A 22,011-nucleotide genomic window follows, 5' to 3' on the forward strand; every position below is an offset into this window, starting at 1 on the left:
GGGGATTGTTGGGAACTTGCTATTGTAGTCTGGCTGAAGCCGAAGAGAAAGGTGTGGTGTGTTATCTGGATCTGACAGAAGGCAACTGAACAGGATTCAGATCAGGAGAGAAACTAAACACAGGTCAGATAAGCTCCATGAACTAACAGTGCAGAGTATTATTGGGCAGGAAGATAAGGACTGGAAGGAATTGTGTCGCAGGGATCATTTCTCTCAAAAAAAACCTCCCCCCTCCATCTCCATGCAGGATAAAGAATACTGTGTACTAGTGAGTCCTTGTGAAGGAAAATCCTGCTGTATATGCATAGAAGTGTGCTGCCAAGAGATCTAATCTGTGCTGAATTATTCTACTGAAGAGACTGACGTTGCTGTGCCTGCTTTATGAGACTGTACTGTAATGAAGATTGTTGCTGAAATATCCCTGAATTGCACTGGCCGTGCTTCAGATTAAATTCCACTGTTAAACTGTTGAAAAAGACTCTTGTCAGATGTGTCTGGTCAGCAACTGAATCTATCGTGTGCCTGAGAGAAGTTACAGCCTATGGTCGCCCTGAGTAACGGTTCCCCCAGGATTCCAACGAATTCATGTAACCCGTCTCGCCCTATCTGAACCTAGCGGCGTGCGTGTAACACATACCTATATTAAAAAGCCATTTGGTTAAAATTAAGGTCTTGGATGATGACAATTTCATGAACTTTCAATCCATCACCAGGAAAATGGCATCACAATAACCAGACAGAAGTAATCACACTTTAAAAAAAAAATGCTAACATTTTGGTCTCCACTGTAGATAGAAATTAGATATATGATAGATAGATAGATAGAAGGATAGATAGATAGATAGATAGAAGGTCAGATAGATAGATAGATAGATAGAAGGTCAGATAGATAGATAGATAGATAGATAGATAGATAGATAGAAGGTCAGATAGATAGATAGATAGATAGATAGATAGAAGGTCAGATAGATAGACAGATAGATAGATAGATAGATAGATAGATAGATAGATAGATAGATAGATATGGGATAGATAGATAGAAGGTCAGATAGATAGACAGATAGATAGATAGAAGGTCAGATAGATAGATAGATAGATAGATAGATAGATAGAAGGTCAGATAGATAGACAGATAGATAGATAGATAGATAGATAGATAGATAGAAGGTCAGATAGATAGATAGATAGATAGATAGAAGGTCAGATAGATAGATAGATAGATAGATAGAAGGATAGATAGATAGATAGATAGATAGATAGAAGGTCAGATAGATAGATAGATAGATAGAAGGTCAGATAGATAGATAGATAGATAGATAGATAGAAGGTCAGATAGATAGACAGATAGATAGATAGATAGATAGAAGGATAGATAGATAGATAGATAGATAGATAGATAGAAGGTCAGATAGATAGATAGATAGAAGGTCAGATAGATAGATAGATAGATAGATAGATAGATAGATAGATAGATAGAAGGTCAGATAGATAGACAGATAGATAGATAGATAGACAGATAGATAGATAGATAGATAGAAAGGATAGATAGATAGATAGATAGATAGAAGGTCAGATAGATAGATAGATAGAAGGTCAGATAGATAGATAGATAGATAGAAGGTCAGATAGATAGACAGATAGATAGATAGATAGATAGATAGATAGATAGATAGATAGATAGATAGATAGATAGGTAGATAGATACTACTCCGCCACTTTTGGAGAAGTAAAACCCACTTTATTTGCATTATCACTACGACAATAAATCCCACAATTCCTATAAACAGTAGACCTTTCCTCTTGCCAATGATTACTAACAGCATTGCATTAGCAACATAATTTGTGACTGAGATGATAGATATTAGTCCGTGGCTTTGCCAAACTGCAGCCTAACACTGGGGTCTTTTGTGCGCATTATTGGCACGCCATCCTCGGTGGTTAAGACTTATGAGTGGAAGAACTCCCATGAACCCAATAAAGTCTTCCCTTGTTTTATAATCACATTTATCTAGTACAGATGGACCAGATCTCTGCTGTCTGGGTAAGGACAGATGTGTGCTTGGCATCACTCTCAGTATAATGATGTGGGTGGTTTTTGGAAGATGCTAGCTCCCCCTCGAAGGATTGATTGCAGGTTTTTTTACTTTTCCCCAACTCGGCCATGTCTAGCTTGAGGCAGTGACTGATGGTGCTACGGTGTTATCACTCACTCTGCGCCAGTTCAGCCTGTCCCTATCACTTATCGGTTCAGTACATTTTGTGTCCTTCCAGTTAATCCTTAAAATTTTCACATTACATTGGTAAAGAAACATGTTAGTAGCGGCGGCCCTGTCCTGTAAGACGCAGCCTCCTCTGCCTGCTGTGCTGAGTCCATGGGTAGACTTAGAAATGCAAATTGTTTCCATCACATCCATGATGTTCTCTAAGATAAGGAAACATGGTGCACAGTCAGGAATACGCAGTACAAAGGTAGAACGTTGGATCACAGCGAATGGCGCCATGTTTGGCTGATGTTCTTTTGAACCATAAGGAGTTTCCCACCTTTGGTGACAATTTTTCTTTTTTTACTTGGATGCATGTATTTGGGGCTGCAAAGAAAGTTTTGCAATTAGATGTCATTAAAAAATTTGCACCATTTGCCTTCTATATCCTCTTTGTGTGGCACTGTCCATTACTGGCTGCAGAATGAGTTAACTGAGAATCTGTCAGCGAGCTTGTTCTGGTGGGACAGGTTGTAATTGCTGTATCTCTGTTTCTCTGAGCTAAGCTCATCTGTTTTATTACCACACACCACATCAGAGTTGAATGTGCAGGGAAACAAAGAGCAGGTAAATTACAAATATTGCTAAATTTTCAATGAAACACAATTTGCACAATGGATTTTTTTGCCCAAAATACATGCATTTAAATAAAATACAAAAATGACCACAAAGGTGAATGACCCATTTAAAGGGAATCTGTCAGCCCCCAACACATAAATTAAAATAAGTACACAATCACATAGGGACTTCAGCTGTATAAAATCAGAAATTTACGGTATTAATCTTTGTCTTTAGTGTCCGAAAAACACTTTGTAACAATATGCAAGTTAGGGTGCTGCACCCTTGCCGTGGCCTCGTGGTCGGTGCATCTTTCCGCCACCTGAATTAACATCACACAGCCGCTCCCTGTATCTTGATTGACAGCGCTCACTTGCCTGGAGCGTGTGCTGCCTGAACAGCATCTGACTGTTAGGCCACATTCACATGCTCAGTATTTGGTCAGTATTTGTCAGCCAAAAACTAGACTGGGTGAAAAATACAGAAGTGGTGACGTGTTTCTATTATACTTTTCCTCTGATTGTTCCACTCCTGGTTTTGGCTTACAAATGATATAAAATACTGCCCAAATACTGAACGTGTGACCGTGGCCTTAGGAGCGGTGCATGCACACAAACTTCTCATCTGCTTGCTACACCGACACACCCATATGGGCTCATTCAGACATCAGTTTTTCACGTATAGTCTATGGGGCTGTTCACATGTCCGTGTATTTTTGCAGAATTAGTGGTGCTTAGAAAATAATGGATACATGATCTGATTCTCGGATCAAATCGCCAGTGCAAATCTATGGGTTTGTGAGAAAGATTGAACAGAACCCAGATTCCATAAGTATGTTGTCTGATTTTCAAGGACTGTTTAATAAAAGAAGGTTGAGAAACTGCCATGGTTTTTTTTCATCTAAAAAAAAACTGATGAAACTCCCATAAAAAAAAAAACACTAGTGAAACTTGGAACGTTTTTGCGTGCTAGAAAAATAATTGACATCTGAATAAGTCCTTAGCATAGCCAGCTTCCCACAGCAGAGAACTGCTCCTGAACTGTCAGTGTGTACATGTATGTAGTGTGAACATAAAAATGGATATTTTGAGTCCATATTGAAATATTCAGAATGCATTCAAACCAGCATTGGTCTGGTTATATAGTCACAGATAGATAAGGCTCATTCTGTTAAAGCCTTACCTGATGTTTAGACACAGACGATGTTCATAGTAACAAATCTTGAGAACTGTTTACTCACATTGTCTGAAAGTTCGCCTCTCAAATAGTCCTATGTTTATTATTTGTTATTGTAAAACATGGAGATTTGTTTAACCTTTGTCTGCAGTTGACTTATGTGATCCCTGAGAGCTTTTGAATTGTGTGCGTTTATTGCCCACCATTGTTTGAGTTCAGGTAGCACAGGCTGTACGCAAGGGAGTGCTGTCAATCAAGATAATAAAGGAGGCGGCCATATTTATATTGAATAAATAGCATTTAATGCCACTATGCCTGACATATACACTAGGAATAGCTCCCAATATATCCACAATATATACTGTATGTGACAGACCAAAAGAGAATGCAACATCAGACTACATGATAAGTTAAACTTTAGCACATCGGAGCGAGGATGTAGATTTCAGAAGAAGAAAAGCTTACCATTGAGCACAGGGCAAGGTGTGCAGTCATAGACCCCCCAGGCTACTCCAGTTCCCCGGCAGCAGGTATCCTGAGTCCTCAAACCAGGGACAGGTGAACCACACTGGAAAGCAAGAATAAACCTGAATTAACAAAAATGACAGAAAAGCAGATATTTAGCCATCCGAGTTATGAAATTACATAAGTTGGGCCCAGTGTTCCCAATGGCACAATATAAGGTTAGTAATGTTCTCATTGACAGAGACTTATCATTGTGTTTTTTTACGACTTAAGGGGATTTGTCATATTGAACACTCTTGAAGAACAGTCTCCTTGATACGAACCCCCAGAGAAAGTGTAATCATCTTTTGGAAAACACACTTTCTCCATTGATCATAAGACTGAGAAGTCAATCATTAGCCTCGGAGAAGATGACGCCAACAAATCGGCCAAAAGCCAACCACTTGTACGTGTCAGAAGGCAGCATCTTGAAGAAAGGACATAGACATTAGATAAAAATCTGCTACAATGGTTCTGACAACTTTGGCCAACCATCAAGTGAACCTGATTACTTCCAAGACTGACAGATATCTGATTGGCCTGGATGGATTCATTTCCGGACTTTCATCTGTGCTTTTTCTTGGCCTTCACAAATGACGATAAACAGTCGTGACAGGGAACATGCCCAATATTTAATCAGCGTTTTGGTTAACTTTTTTGTGTGTAGGGGCACCAAAGACTTCAAAGAATGGCAGCGTCTTTTATGATCTTGGGAACAAATGTCCATCTATGTCCTACAGACCTTCTCCCTAACATCTACAGCCGGCTCGGCTCTCTGGTGTTTTGTGAGATTGCATCTTGTACTCTGTTCCAGATCTATCTATGAATTTTCACAAATGTAATGAAAAGCAGAGAAAAGCAGATCCAGATGAGATTTTGGGCAAAAAGCCAAAGTAATTGCACCTGCAGGGGTCTGATTGAAGCCATGTGCCAGTAACTCTTCATTGCCTATATTTGGTGTCAGAACCGATAAGGAAAATGTTCACATTGTGGCTGCTCTACAGGATTGTGTAAGAGACGCTCTGGTTTCCAGTTAAGCTCGGTTTGACTGGATTCTATTAAAGTTAATTTTTTTTCTGTGTTTTTCTCTGCATTTTATCCTTTAATTATATAAATCTTGTTCTGACAAATATTTACTATTGTTTTTGTATTCCTTTTGTTTCTAAGTTCTGCAGGGGGAAAATGCCTAAATGGAACTTTTATTTAGTGCGCCATGCGAAAGCAATTCTGACGGATAGAGTTAGGCCTCATTCATACGTCAGTGATTTTTTTTCTCGTACACAAAGAAAAATCAGTGTCACTTTTTACCATCAGTTTTTCATCAGGCTTTTTCATATGCAAAAAAAATAAAAATACTGATGGAGGTTTCTCAACTGTTTTATGTATTCAGAATGGCATTAGTGTGCAGTCCAAGTTTTACCTGGACCTATAGACGTGTATGGGTGAGCTTGATTAGTTAAACTGGTTAACCGGGACTATTTTTGTTTAACAATGGGCCAAAGAACTAACAGGCAGGTAGTTGCAAACTACCTACCTGTTCTGTCCGGCACCGATCTCTGCAGGCACAGAGGGGTCACAGACCTCTCACGCCAGTGATTCAGCCGCTTCTGATGACGTCACATCAACAGAGCAGTGTCTTCTCTTCCTCTTTTGCTCTGTTGACTGGGCGTGACTGCTGATATCATGCTGATTGACAGCCAGCTCCTTCCCTGCCTGAAAACGGGAAGATGGCTGTCACTCAGTCGGCAGAGCAGCTGAGAAGAAGAAGAGCTGCTCTGTTGACCTGGAGCAGCTGAATCACCGGCAAAAGCGGTCAGTGACCGCTCTGAAACGGCATCGGGTACAACAGGCAGATAATTGCCTTTGTTAGCAACTATGTGCCTGTTCATTTTTAGGCCATTAGTAAAAATTAAAAAAGTCCTGGACAACCTCTTTAACAAGACTCAAAAACAAACATGTCTCAGTTTTCATTTTTTTGAAGACATTCGGTCCATAAAATAACATGGACATGTGAACAACCACATAGAGCATGTACTTATTATAGTCTATGGAAAGAACTCGGACTCGAAAAACACAGATTTTTGAATGAGGCCTTAGTGCTCGTTTCCATATAAAAGCCTTTCCATTTTTTTCCAAAGACACCAGAGGCTAAAAGATGTCACATTTAATCCTTTCTTTGGAATAATTCCCATTCATGGTCCTCGAGGCGGATAAGATAACGTTGCATGCAGCAATAGATGCCAGACCGCATGGTGCACAACTTTGGCATCAGTCGTGTAGGCATAATTTGGAAACCCAACCTCATATTTAATAGTTTAGCCATAAAATGATCATCACTTCATCGTCCACAAAAACTTTTTACAAACTTGATGACTACTAGACTGCTGTATATTTAGTTTGACTGCTTCAAATGCCACCTGGACACACAATTGGGCCTGTTTTATGTCGGAGGGTATAAGGGTATTGGGTTTACTCTTGAGCTCATGGATTCGGGTGGTTGAGGATAGTAGGTGGGACCAAATCTGAAGGTCTATAAACTGAATCTTGTTTTTGTTAGGTCTCTGTTTTTCCCTTATCCGTACGGGTCATATCCATGCCTCTTGGACACCGCAAGAGGACTGTTTGTTAAAATGTGTTTATTTGGTCATAAGTCAACTCTGCAATGTCAAAGTGTCATGTCTGAAGAGCGTAAGGCCTGAATTGTCAGTGGTATGAACCCAGTTGCATGTAGACCATACAGATAACATCAATGTATCAGATAAACAGATGACAGCATTAGTGCAAACAAATTCACTCGACCGAAAGAAGCCGTAAATGATATAACCACATGATACTTTAAAGTCTCTTAGCGGACTTTTCATAGCTAATTTATTCCACTTTTTGTTAGCAGATATTCCATCTTGTTCATAGGAAGCTAAGCAGTGGTGTAAGGTGTGGATAGGAAGGTTTGTATAACGTTTCCAAAGGTTTCCACCATCCTTGATGTGCATGTCATATGTAAGGACTTGAGACTTGTGAATATAATGATGAAATGTATGTATCTCGTATCTCAGGTTGGACACTTCTCATACCTGTCCGTTTTCAAGTTTTCTGAAGCAGTACCCATAGCCGGAGTTTTCAGTGTAGCCATTGATTCTGGGGCTGCTTTGAGCCTGGATTCTATACATAGGGACTCCGTTCTCCGGGGTGCGAGAGAGGACCCTACGGTCAGCATTTGCTAGGCCATCACGACTGTCCACACGTTCCACCTGATGGATGTTCACTGAGGCTTCCGGAGGGTGTTTTACATGGACATTGACGATGGATGTTCCTCCTGTATGAGGCGAAACAAAGTATGGATATAACACGTGGGTCGGGTTAACCTTGTCCAGTAATTTTACATGTGCAGAGCGATCTATGTATAAATAGCAGTCAATACGCTTTCATTTCTATTGGAGGGTCTATTCTCATCTAGGTTCAAAGGATGTTCTGGTTTAAGCAATTTATCATCTACCCACTGGATAAGTGACTGTCGAATTTGAGTGGGTCTCTACGTAGGTACCCTCTACCCATTGCCAGAGGGAAAGACTTGCATCAGCACTTCATCAGGGGTTACAAGACTTTTGAATGGAGTGACAAGTAGTGTTGAGCCACCCCCCGTAGTGTTCAGGTTCGGTTCGGTTCGTCGAACCCTGGGATGTTCGTGGAACTGTTCGTCGAACACCTTAGAACACTGTCGAACACCGTTAAATCCAATGGCAGGCAAACAAAAACACATAGAAAACACCTTCAAAGGTGTCCAAAAGCTGACAAACTGCTCAGAAGACACTCTCTTTAAAAAAAGCCGGCTGTACTCTGTATTCTGGGTGTTTGTGTTTTTTTTTAACTTTGACTATGGGGTTAGTAATGGGGGTGTCTTATAGACGCCTCTCCATTACTAACCTGGGCTTGATGTCAGCTGGCATTATAAGCTGACATCAACCCCAGCCCTATTACCCCACTGCCACCACTACAGGGCAGTGGGAAGAGCGAGGCTAAGTGCCAGAATTGGCGCATCCTATGGATGCGCCATTTCTGCGTCGGCTGACGGCTGGTGTTTCTAGCCTGGGAGGGGGCCAATATTCATGGCACCCTTCCTGGGCTATTAATATCAGCCCCCAGCTGTCTGTCTAGCCTTTGCTAGCTATTAAAATAGGGGGGGACCCCACGTAATTTTTTTTTTTCAGTCCCCCATTTTAATAGCTAGTAAAGGCTAGGTATTCAGCTGGGGGCTGATATTAGTAGCCTGGGAAGCTCTGTGTGTATTACCCCCTTCCCAGGCTTCAAACATCGGCCCCAGCCATCTGCTTAACCTCCGCTAGAGACTAAAATTACGGGGAACCCCACGCCAATTTTTTTTTAAATAAATCCTTTATTTTAACACTAAATGACAAGTACAGTAACCAACACTATCACTGTACTTATTATATATGTGACTGACATGTTTCTATCTATCTAATCTATGTGTGATGCTCTATTCTTTCTGTTCTAAATTGTCAGGTACAGATGCTGAATTGCCGGCCGGCTTTTTTAAAGAGACGGTGCATGAAAACACTATTTTTTTTTTAATAAATCCTTTAACACTAAATGACAAGTACAGTAACCAACACTGTCACTGTACTTGTTATATATGAGACTGACATGTTTCTATCTATCTAATCTATGTGTGATGCTCTATTCTTTCTGTTCTAAATTGTCGGGTACCAGTGTATGCCGCTGCTGAATTGCTGGCTTTTCATGTTTCACTGTGAGCACTGTTCCCATCGATTTGGGCAACCACTGTAATGCCACAACCTTCATGGCTGTGGCATTACAGTGAGTGGCAGACAATCCCTGCATGATGTGAAAAAATCCAGTTACGCTTTTGGTGCACGAACAGTTATCGAACATAACCTCGAACAGCCGAATTTTTTGCAAATCGTTCGCGTTCGTCGAACGACTCGAACACCGCCCAAAACAGCTCGAATTTGAGATTGGCAAACAGTTCTAGTCGAACAACGCTCATCTATAGTGACTAGTAGTGCACGTGCTCTCCGTTTTATTCAAAGTCTATTGCTCTGAAGCACCGTTCTACAAAAATTGCAAGATTTCAAATATATTTTGCAGATTGTAAAATGAAAAGAAAAAATTGCCAAAAAATTACATAAAAATCGATTAACACCAAACCCTAATTTAAACAATAGGTCATTTTGCGATGATACATACCCTGCTTAAAAAGAGAGTCACAACGCACTGCTACTTCCATCAGACTTAACGTGCATTTAGACTAACCGACCTGCAGCCTTAAATTACTGCCGGTCAGCTACATAGAAATGTATCGCCAATCGTTTAATAGCCTGTTTAGACCGGCCTAATGCACTTTCATGTTCACAGGATGATTGTTAATACGATTGTTCTGTGCGCATACAATATTATTGTTCTCAGCAGAAAAAGGTCCTGATTGCATGGGACAATGCGCTGCCGAGAACGATGATTTTTAAGAAAATAAGTTTGAGTGACTGCCAGACTGTTTAGACAGGCTGATTATCAGGAACACTCGTTCTCAATAATCGGCTACACTAACAATACCAATGGGGCCCAAAACATCCCTTTGATTCATATTGGGGTCCATTGAATTCCGCTGAGGAGTTTGTGCAGCACTACTTTTCCTGTTGTCTGCTAATCTTTCATTGTCCTTCATTGCTTACCAGATAATAAATCTGTCCTGATCATTCATGGACATACAGGTGCATGGCTCGTTACAAAACACATCTGTTACGAACCCTGCACCTGCATGTCCATCACATGATCAGGACAGATTTCCATCCCCTGGAAAAAAAGAATGAAGGTTCCTAATGACAGCAAGCAGAGAACTTGAAGAATTAAAAGAGATATTATATTGTGGAATTGAATCTAGTTGAATATATACACATGGAGGTCAATGCCATCGGTCTGCATACCGTCTTTCTCTGGCTGATGGTTGGATAGAGGCAATGTGTACGTCTTCACATTCTGGTCCAAACTACTGTTTCTGATAGTGTACGCAGCAATTCCTGGACTGGCGGATAAAGGAGTCTCGCAGAACTTCCCTGTGAAGTTTGGCGGGCAGAGGCACTTGTCCTTTTTAAAGCATACTCCTCCATTCTTACACAATAAAGGGCAAAGAACTGTGAAAAGAGGAAAGATAAGTAAATATATACCGGGAGCTTCTGGATCATTAGGATCTAGACACGTATGTTAGGCAATGGAATAAACACTTCAATCTAGACCACCCCCAGTTTATGATGAAAAATGTGGGTCCCTTGAATATATTCTCTTTATTGGGGCGGTTAATGTTAATGTTGCCCACAGCAAGAAAACAAAACACCTAATAAAGAACTTTACTTTTTACCCCAAAATGCCCTAATAGGTGTATGTAAAGATTTTTTTCTTTGCACCAAACAACCCAACCAGATTTTCTTTTCAATCAGAATTAAAGGGGTTATCAGGAATTGTTCACTAATGGCCGCATCTCCTTATCATTCCCTGCTCCATACCACCCTTCCCTTCTCGTCTCCTGTCGCTGTCCCCATGCTCTTGATATCTAATACGTTTTATAGGAATTCAATTAAAGAACATTAGAAAAAAAAAAGTTTATTTTGCAAAAATATATCCCTTAATTGATTCCACACTTTTCTGTACACCTCATCTGCTAACCTGGTGTATTAGTTATGATGTAAGAAAATATTTAGTTTCTCCATAACAATGTTTTCAGCTTAATGGGTCGGCCTGTTAACATTTCTCTCCCCACAAGCTAGAAAATGAATGCATGATCGCTGGAGATCTAACTGCTGGGACCTCACCAATGACAAGAGCGGTGATTGAGCATGCACACTGCTACTCCACTCAGAGTCTGCACTCAGGACTCAACTCGGCTATTACCATCATAAACCATGAATGGAGTGGTATTGCACATGCGTGACCCATGCTTTATTCAGCTGGGAAACACAGGACCCCATTCTAATAATTGGCGAAGCCCCCAACTGTGGGGTCACATAAAGACCACCTATCCCTGTTCACGGGCCAACCCTGATAAATTAATAAATCATTGTCAATTGGCAGATGGTTCTCTGTCTTTTCCTTTGACTTAAACTGGCCATAAACATTAGATCATTCGGCCAACGGCTATCTCCCTCATACACAAGGACACTAGGCTCAGCGCTCCTGTTCCCTTTGAGAGAGCTGCGGCCAGACTTCTTGAGGTTTATCACCTGTAGAACAAAAGGATCAGCTTTTGAAATTCAACAGGTCAGATCATTCTCTTCTCCAATATCATTTGTTGGAGAGAGTCAAGAGACCCCTATACAAATTAGATGTTTGCCCGATTCCACCGAAAATAGACTGGTATGGCAAGCGTTTATCCAACCGAACATGTATATGGGTCTTTAAGCTAAAGATGATGTAAGGAAGTGTTTTTTGAGGTCTATTTCAGCACGTATATGAGTATGCCCCATGGTGCATAGCTGTCATTTGTCATGAGTTATTGTCCAAGTATGGAAACAAGGACACAATAGCTGGAAAAATCTAATATGACAGATGGACCTTTCCACTCATTTTCAGTGCCTTTGGTCACTCTATTTCATGCCACGAATAGGATCCAACACTAAGAAGAAAATGGTCTAAATCAGTATTTATAGTCTTCTATAGTCTCTAGAGTATGTCCAGCTTAAAATATTTCTACAGTATATTACTGAATATCAGATGGCCATCTCTAGCCAGAGGTCAATGAATCACAGCTATGAAATGGGTGGGGAAGGTTGTTTTACATTTGTCGTTTTATTACGAGCTCTGGGACAGAAAAGTTGGCAGTCTCTTAGCACGTTGCCTAAGTTGAGCATCACGGCCGCCCACCCACATGTGAAGCAATGACATATTCACGATAGCTATGACAAAGCAATCTTCGCTGTAGGCCACCTTGCGAATCGGCCTTGATCCAACGTCCATTTCCACCCACATGGTCATTGCAAAGACGCAGGTTCTTGAGCATTTTGTGACAGTGAGCAGAAGCAGACAGGCCTAGGGTAGGTCCAGGACATTCCTGGTCCACTAGATCTTGGTCCAAACACCCCCTGGATCCTTCATCGGGCAGCAGCTTCTGATGTAAAGCAGAGACTCACAGAAACAGCTTTGTGATGTATAATTGAGGGCTGGGTGTGTGTCCAGGGAGGAAGGATGCCTGATGAACTCTTATGGTACAACATTTCTACAAGAATTACACAAGCACCGGAACATGGGAGTCAATACCGTGTCCATCTATATCTTATACTGTCAGAGAGAAGCGCTCTAACAGTAAACAGATGTCCATTTGGATGTCTTCCAGTTTAAAGGGAACCTGTCATGCTCAACGTGGTGTGTGATCTGCGAGCGGCAAGTTATAAAGCACGAGGAGCTGAGCAGATTGATATATCGTTTTGTGGAAAAAGATTCAGTATAACTTGTATTTTATTCCAATAAATTCCTGCTCTTTCTCTGCATAGGAGTCCAGTGGGCGTTCCTAACCAGTGATTGACAGCCTTTCCTGTACATACAGATAGAGGTCAACTACCAAGAAGGACCGGCTACTTCATTATGATGAGTGTTTTGTACGCTGGTCCTAATAAAGGGCTTACAAAAATAAGATGCACCGATTTCATTAACAGGGGCACATCACTTATTAGTGACATGCGCTTATGTGCACCTTACCAGAAATGTTACTCCAGTCACTGACTGGAGTAATATTTCTGGCACAAAAAACTTCACTTTTCCTGAAATTTGACTGGTGGGTGTAGTCACGACCTGTGACTAGCTGCTCCCCTGCTCTGCTCCTTGTGGGCGAAGCTTCTTGAACTCCACGTTGCACAAAAAATTATGTCAACTTCTCAAAGTGTTTTACGACAGTTTTTTGGCAAAATCTTTATTTTTTATTTTATTCTTTTTTTTATGGTACCTGGGTGTGGAGGAGAGTCTCCTGTCCTCCACACCCGGGTACCATCCGCACATTAGAACGCGCCAATTACGCAAGTACAGATGCAGTCTTGCGGAATTGGCGCGTTCTAATGCAAGTCAATGGCGGCGAAAACGCAGCGCTTCCGCAAAATTAATGGACATGCTGCGGATTTTTGAGCGCAGCATAAACGCTGCGGAAAAATCCGCATCATGGGCATTGAAAGTGCGGAATTGCATTGGAGACCATGGGGGAAGGTTTACCAAGCGTTTCCCAAGCGTTTATGCTGCGGAAATTCCGCAGCGTAAATGCTTGAAAAACGCATCGTGGGCACACAGCCTTATACCTTTTCTCTGATTGTTCTTCCCCTGGTTTTGGCTCCCACTTCTGAGAAAAAATACTGACCGAATACTGACCAGATACTGATAGTGGGGTCGTGGCCTAAAGGAAAAGCTAATTTTCACCTAAAACTAAAAAAAAAAAAAAAGTCTTACAAACATAATAAAAACCATAGTAGTTTTCACTGTCACCTAGTTGTCCACAAACCCTGCATGGTATACCGTAATCAGCATTGTATGTCCTCATATATGAGCCTAATGTAGGCTATGCAATGAATACAGGACTGATGGACGCTCCCTACTAGTGCAGGGTAAGGCTGACTTACATTTCAGGACGGGGAATTTGAGGACAAGGGGATTTAGAAAAAAGGAAGGGGAGAATTAAACATATATAACACGTGAAGCCATCTGTGATAGCAGACAGAGCAGTATGTATGTTATATACAAAAGATGGGGCAGTGTCTTGTTCGAGGACATGAGGTTTTGATTTATCAAAGGTGCAGATAAGACTATGCGCACATGGAGGTTTTTTTTTTTGAAGGGGTCAAAAACGATGAGTTTTCTAGTGGAAACCTCTTCAGGAAACACTCCTTTTTTTGAAGAGTTTTTTTTTAGAAGTTTTTAATTACCTGGTGTTGTTTTGAAGAGTTTTTGAAGCGTTTTGCAGAGGTTTTTGTTAAAGAACATTCTGCACCCTTTCGATTGGACAGTGTCTAGCTTGAAGCGTTTTCCATCAGGAGATGGTTCAAAGAAGTGACGTGCTCTTTCTTTTTTTCCTCAGTTCTGCAGGACCTAGTCCATTGGCCAGATTGGTCGGTGGCCGCTGGATGGGAATCTTGAGAACCACGTCCTACCTCCCGGCATCTCAGGCTCCTCTTTTGATTAGCCGGCTTGACATGATGTCTACTTTGCGGTGTAAGGTCGATCAAGGCCTGCTAATTAAAAGAAGAGCTGCCGATGCCGGGAGGTAGGAGGTGGTTCTCATGACTCCTTTCCAGCGGCCACAGATTACAGATGGGCAGGAAACAATTTGCATCAACTCTCGTTATGACCTGTTAGATGCATGTAGTGGATGCTCAATGGAGAGGCGGACAGGTACGGTATGTGTCAGCCTCTCCCCACAGCATCCACTATACTGCCCCTAACAGACCGTGACCAAGGTCCAATATGCCGTCCATCTTCCAAAGTGTGGCACCCCTGAACGTGACATCAATAAATGTCATTTTCTTCACTACAACTAAACAGCGCAGTGGTCTTTCCTATATTATTGTCGGGATACCAATCCTACCACCATCCACCCGGAGTGTCGACCATAACCTTTCCAATGTACGGACTTGACTGACGCTGCAGTGTACACAAGAAGTGGCGCATTTCCTAGAAAATTCTTAATAACTTTATTTTTCAAGAATAAAATGGACAACCCCCTTTGCCACATGATCTGTAGCAGGGGCGGGCACATCACTGGTGCAACCAGGGCTCAAAAAGTAAATGGGCCATTTCTACCTCCAAAGCAGGTAGACTTGTGCATTATGATGAGCTCTTTGGCTGCAAAGGGCCCAAATATTGTTCTTGCACAGGGGCCCTTTTCTGTCTGCGTCGGCCAGTGATCTGCAGGGTACGCTGAGTACTTCCCATTCGTGCCCTGTCAGTCTTGTTTTTGTGCCATAGTTGTGTGCTATTATATTCCCATGGATTAGAGGCCCAATAAAATTATGTAATCACGCCAGATGGAGTGTCATATTTATAATATATACCCTGAAAATGCCAACCTTCTATATAAAGGAAAATATGCCCCTGGTTCAGAACCCCCCCTGTCGTAATGTAATAGCGCCCTGTGTTGCACATACCTCCCTCCGGCCCCGCACTGCCAGAACAAGCTCTCTCCCTGCGACGCTGGTTTCCGGTGTAAGTCGCTGGGATTAGTCAGTCTTGGATTACTTGTATAAGCCATTAATTATAATAATAAACCCTTTGAGTGTAATATTCCTCAGGGGCCATTCCAGACTGATGCTCTGCATATAGTGATAGGTAATGAGTATATGTGCAGGAAACATATTCACAGAAAAGAACATAATTCCAACAGTCCGTGAACTGGAGAGCAAAAGGGGTCAGGAGCAAGAACTTAGGCTGCGTGCCCACTATGCGTTTTTCAAGCGTTTTTGATGCGGAATTTCTGCAGCGTAAACGCTTGCAAAACGCTTGGTAATCCGTGTCCCATGATCCCCAATGAAAATCTGCATGTTCTGTGCCCATGCTGCGGAATTTTCCGCAGCGGATTTTCCTTGCGGAAAAATCCGCAGCATGTCCATTATTTGTGCGTTTCCGCATGCGGATTTGAGGTCACAATGCATTTGAAAAACGCAAGTCAAATCTGCATGTAAAAACGCTGCAAAAACACGTGTAAAATCCGCAAGCGTTTTTACTGCCAAGAACATGCAGAAACGGTGCAGAAATTTTCTGCTTCAATTCTGCATCGTGGGCACATAGCCTTAATCAATAGTGAACCTTTTTGAGCATTCCTCGCAGCTAGGCTTTAATGTCCTGAATTTTGCATTGTTAAAGGGGTTGTCAAACTTTGGGACATTTTTTTTTAAATTAAATGCATGAGTTTAGGGGCTAAAAATCTTTTTTGGAAATGGAATTTCTCAAAAATGTTGCACTATTTGGCTTTTACAGGCTCTGTGTTTCCCTGCACATCCAACTTTGATGTGGTCTGTGGTCATAAATCAGCTGAGAGGAGCTTAGAAAAAGACAGATAAAAGAGTTACAAACTCTTTGTCAGACCATCAGAATGAGCTTACTGACAGTTTTGCAGTTAAAGGGGTTGTCTACTACTCGGACTGCCCCTTCTGAATCCCTATGTTTGCCACCAGTAAAATAATAACACATACTCACTTCGGTGCCGGTATCAATCCAGCAGTCTTGACACTGGCACTCCCGGGGCTCCCATGACATTGTTATGTCATGCGATCTCTGTGGCCAATGAGCTTTGACTTCACTTCCCGCCCATGGACAAATCAAGACATCCAGAGGAAGTGAGAACTGTGGCTTCACTCTCCTCTCCTATGGACTTTAAGGGGTTTTCTCACAAAGAAAAGTTCATTTTAAAAATTGTCTGTGTCTGACCATGTAGGGTACATACCACATCTCCTGGGCAGGGGAGGAAGCAAAAGACAATACAGACATGACAGCAGGGGATCACAGAGGATTCATTTTGTGAGGTAAAATATTGTTTAAAAACAGGCAGGGAAATGTTTTACCTCATAAAATGAATCCTCTGCGATCCCCTGCTGTAATGTCTGTTTTGTCTTTTGCTTCCTCCCCTGCCCAGTAGATGTGGTATGTTCCCTACATGGTCAGACACAGGCAATTTTTAAAATTGGGAAAACCCCTTTAATTGTCATCTGGCGGAAGTGAGAGAGCAGTCATAGTTGTCACTTCCTCCGGCGGATGTCTTGATTTGTCCATAGGCGGGGAGAGTGAATTCAGTGCTGATTGGCCACAGGGATTGCGTGACATGACAATGTCATGCGATCCTCAGAGAGCCAGTGCTGAAACCGCTGGAACGGTGCCGGCAACAAAGGTGAGTATAAGTGTTATTATTATTATTTATTATTATAGCGCCATTAGTTCCATGGCACTTTACATGTGAAAAAGCTATATACGTAGCAAACAACAAGTTTGTTCAAACAATAGTTCGTACAAAAACAATTCACCGACTGGTACAGAAGGAGAGGGGACCCTGCCCGCGAGGGCTCACAATCTAGAAGGGGGTGAGGATACAGTAGGTGAGGGCACAGCTGGTCGTGTAGCAACGGTTACTGCAGGTTGTAGGCTTGTCGGAAGAGGTAGGTCTTCAGGTTCCTTTTGAAGGTTTCCACGGTAGGCGAGAGTCTGATATGTTGGGGTAGAGAGTTCCAGAGTAGGGGGGATGCATGGGAGAAACCTTGTATGCGATTGTGGGAAGAGGAGAGAAGAGGGGAGTAGAGAAGGAGATCCTGTGAGGATCGGAGGTTGCGTGCAGGTAAGTACCGGGAGACTAGGTCACAGATGTATGGAGGAGACAAGTTGTGGATGGCTTTGAATGCCATGGTTAGGGTCTTGAAATTGAGTCTCTGGGCAATGGGGAGCCAGTGAAGAGACTGACAGAGAGGAGAGGCCAGGGAATAGCGGGGGGACAGGTGGATTAGTTCGGCAGCAGAGTTTATGATAGATTGCAGGGGTGCGAGAGTGGTAGAAGGGAGGCCAGAGAGCAGGAGGTTGCAGTAGTCGAGGCAGGAGATGATGAGGGCCTGCACTAGTGTTTTTGCAGATTCATGGTTGAGGAATGTACGGATCTGGGAAATATTTTTGAGTTGGAGTCGGCGTGAAGTGGAAAGGGCTTGGATATGAGGTGTGAAGGAGAGGTTGGAGTCCAGGGTTACCCCGAGGCAGCGAGCTTGCAGGACTGGGGAGAGTGGACAGTCATTGACTTTGATAGATAGGTCAGGTGGCGGGGTTGAGTGAGATGGTGGAAAGATGATGAATTCAGTTTTATCCATATTAAGTTTTAGAAATCTGTCAGAGAAGAAGGATGAAATAGCGGACATACATTGTGGGATTCTGGTTAGTAAGGAGGTGATATCAGGTCCAGAGAGGTAGATCTGTGTGTCATTGACACGCCCAGGGGGATGGGGACGACTCGGTACCTGGGCCTTTGCCTGGCCTTGGGGATGTCGCGGTGGTCGGCTCCCGGGCCCGTACCCTGGGGTCAGCTTTTAAAAGGGGATTATTTGTTAATTTTATGGAAGTTCGTGACGCCACCTGTGGTTTCTGTTGAGAATCACCAGCGCTGCGGCAGTCCACTGAGGCCGGTGATAAGGCAGCTTGATGGTATAGCTCCCCACAGGTGGAGCTAGGCCTCAGGGCAGCGTACGGAGAGGGGGATGCAGGACAGGCGAGACCCAGCCGGGCCAGAGCAAGAACGGGGACGGACACGGTAGTCACTTCAGTACCTTTTACTGGTGGTAATTCAGGCACATCCCGGAGCACCGTAGGGTGAAGGGTGCATATCAGGATCCTCCCCAATGAGCGGGTATAGGGCCTCCTGTTTCTTGCCTCTGCGTAGTAAGTTTCTGACCTGCCTGAAGCTAGGCCTAACTTTATCTCTGTCCTGCACCGGCTCCCAGCTTACGGGGCCTATGTGTCTCCTGGCTCTGTTACGTATGAGCTCTCTGGTGAACCTGGGACCTGTAGTTCTCCAGGGATTCCGGTTATGCCTTACTGGGTCATAGAGATCCCGGTAAGCTCGGACCCGGTGTCCGGTATATGTTTCGGGGTGAGCTGGGTAAGCTCCTCTGCCCCCACTGCTACTCACTTTCCACTCGCCTTCGGCCACGCTCGGGCCCTCACTAGGCTACTCACACTACTCACACTAACGGCAGCTTGCCGCTCTTCACCGATCTTACAGGCGTCAGCACACCTTGAGCTCACTTACTTGAGCTGCTTGAGTCTAGCTTGGCCTACCTCTGCAGACAGACTTCTGCAGGAACCAAACTGAGAACTCTGTCCCCCTCTGGCTGTGAGCAGGAACTCTGTTCTGGCTAGACTGGACTGCCTAGCTCCACCTTCCCTATTTATATCCCTAACGGGCTCCCTCTGCTGGTCTGAGGTGGAAGGTGGAGATGTGTGAAAGTTTATGGGGGCCTCTTGTGGAGGATTCCATCAATGTACTCTTCTAGGATCTGTGGTACCAAGCGCAGCTGGGCGCCACATCATCAGCATAGAGATGATACTGAAAGCCATGGGACTCTATGAGCTGTCCCAGACTGAAGGTGTAGATGGAGAAGAGCAGGGGTCCTAGAACTGAACCTTGGGGGACACCGACAGATAGTGGGTGAGATTAGGAGGTAGTGTGTGATTGGGAGACGCTGAATGTCCGGTCTGTTAGGTATGATGAGATCCAAGATAGGGCCAAGTCTGTGATGCCAAGAGATGAGAGAGTCTGTAGTAAGATGGAATAGTCCACTGTGTCAAAAGCAGAGGACAGGTCCAGGAGGAGGAGGACAGAGTAGTGTCGCTTGGATTTGGCGGTCAGTAGGTCGTTGATGACTTTAGTCAGGGCAGTTTCAGTGGACTGGTGAAGCCCGAAACCAGATTGTAAGCAGTCAAAGAGGGAGCAGGAGGAGAGGTGGGAGGACAGTTCAAAATGGACATGTTGTTCCAGTAGTTTTGAGGCATAGGGGACAAGTGAGATGGGGCGATAGCTAGACAGAGAGGATGGGTCTAGGGAGGGTTTTTTGAGCATGAGTGTGATCGAGGCATGTTTGAAGCATGAGGGGAAGACGCCTGTTGTTAGTGACAGGTTGAACAGGTGGGTTAGGGTTGGGATGAAGACTGCGGTGAGGTTTGGGATGAGGTGGGAAACCAAGGAAATAGGTGGGATGTGAGGCAAGCAAGGGGGAAGGGGAGAAGTGAATATAATGAGGGTGGAGAGGGGGGTGGGGATAGTACAGTTAGATCGTTAGAGAAGAATAGGATGCTAAATAACCCCAAAGTTTTATCTTGCATGCTGACCAACGCAAGAAGCCTGACCAATAAGGCGGAAGAGCTGCGGGCGCTTATATCGGAGGAGAGGTATGACATCGTAGGTATAACAGAGACTTGGCTAGACGATAGCTATGACTGGGCGGTAAATTTATTAGATTATAGTTTATTTAGAAGGGACCGGAAACAGGGGAAAGGCGGAGGAGTCTGCTTATATGTAAAGTCATGTCTAAAACCCAGACTAAGGGAAGATATAGGAGAGGGAGAAGAGGGGGTCGAGTCCATGTGGGTAGAGATAGAGGGGGCAAAAAATAATAATAAAATATTACTGGGGGTCTGCTATAAGCCACCAAATATAACAGAGGAGAATGAGAATCTGCTATTAGGACAAATAGACAAAGTAGCAAAACATAATGAAGTGATTGTAATGGGGGATTTCAACTACCCGGATATTGACTGGGAAACAGAAACCTGTAGATCTCAGAAAGGAAAAAGGTTCTTGACAAATATTAAGGATAATTATCTCTCCCAACTAGTGCAGGAACCAACGAGAGGGAAGGCCGTGTTGGACTTAATATTGACTAATAGGCCTGATAGAATAACTGAGGTACAGATAGGGGGGCACCTAGGTAATAGCGATCATAATATTATCGACTTCAAAATGCCCTTCAGTAGGGTTATCAATAAGGGAACAACAAAAACATTAAACTTTAGGAGGGCGAAGTTTGATCAGCTGATAGAAAACCTTCAACTTATTGACTGGGACAAAGTACTTAATCAATGGAATACGAATAGTAAATGGGAAACCTTCAAAAGAATTCTGAATACTCAGTGCGAGAGATATATACCGTATGGGAATAAAAAGGCCAGAAATAAGAGGAAACCAATATGGTTGAACAAGAACGTAAAAGGGGCGTTAAATAGCAAAAAAGAGGCATTCAAGAGATTAAAACAGGAAAACAGCAAGGAGGCACTAATGTGTTACAAGGAAAAAACGAGAACCTGTAAAAAACAAATAAAAATAGCGAAGGAGGAAACAGAGAGACGTATGGCTAGGGAAAGTAGATCAAATCCCAAACTGTTCTTTACGTATATAAATAGTAAAAGGATTAAATCGGATAATATTGGACCGATAAAAAGTGAGGAAGGCAAAATCATAGAGAAAGATGAGGATAAAGCTAATCTATTAAATAAATTTTTTTCGACAACTTTCACAAAGGAAATCGAACTAACAGGAGAAATGAGAAGTGACAAGCTTAATCCTCCACTAAGTATGACAAATCTAACCCAAGCTGGGGTACAGAAACGCCTCAGTAACATTAAAATAAACAAATCACCAGGACCTGATGGCATACACCCACGGGTACTAAGGGAACTAAGTAATGTGATAGATAGACCGTTATATCTTATATTTAAGGACTCTGTTGAGACTGGGTCTGTGCCACTTGATTGGCGACAGGCGAATGTAGTGCCAATATTCAAAAAGGGAGCGAAAAGTGACGCCGGAAACTATCGGCCGGTGAGTCTGACGTCCGTTGTGGGCAAAATTTTTGAAAGCTTCATTAAAGAGGCAATTACGGAGCATCTTGATGCTAATAATCTTTTAATCCCGAACCAACATGGATTCATGAGGAATCGCTCCTGCCAAACAAACCTGATTGACTTCTACGAGGAGGTTAGCTCTCGAGTA

At 43.0% G+C, this 22,011-nt stretch overlaps 1 protein-coding gene across 3 annotated transcripts in view; it reads right to left on the reverse strand.

Moving 5' to 3' along the window:
* Positions 1–22,011, reverse strand: part of LTBP4 (latent transforming growth factor beta binding protein 4) — a 143,000-nt gene that overhangs the window by 58,558 nt on the left and 62,431 nt on the right. For all 3 annotated transcript variants that reach the window (XM_073641474.1, XM_073641472.1, XM_073641473.1), the window contains exons 2-4: positions 10,457–10,663; positions 7,571–7,812; positions 4,461–4,563 (exon numbers count right to left, since the gene is read on the reverse strand). In XM_073641474.1, coding sequence (XP_073497575.1) covers positions 4,461–4,563; positions 7,571–7,812; positions 10,457–10,663 — 552 coding nt within the window. The remainder of the gene's footprint in view (positions 1–4,460; positions 4,564–7,570; positions 7,813–10,456; positions 10,664–22,011) is intronic.

This window comes from Phyllobates terribilis, unplaced genomic scaffold (assembly GCF_046119375.1).
Source record: "Phyllobates terribilis strain yellow unplaced genomic scaffold, ASM4611937v1 Scaffold_7__3_contigs__length_470593459, whole genome shotgun sequence".
NCBI lineage: Eukaryota > Metazoa > Chordata > Amphibia > Anura > Dendrobatidae > Phyllobates > Phyllobates terribilis.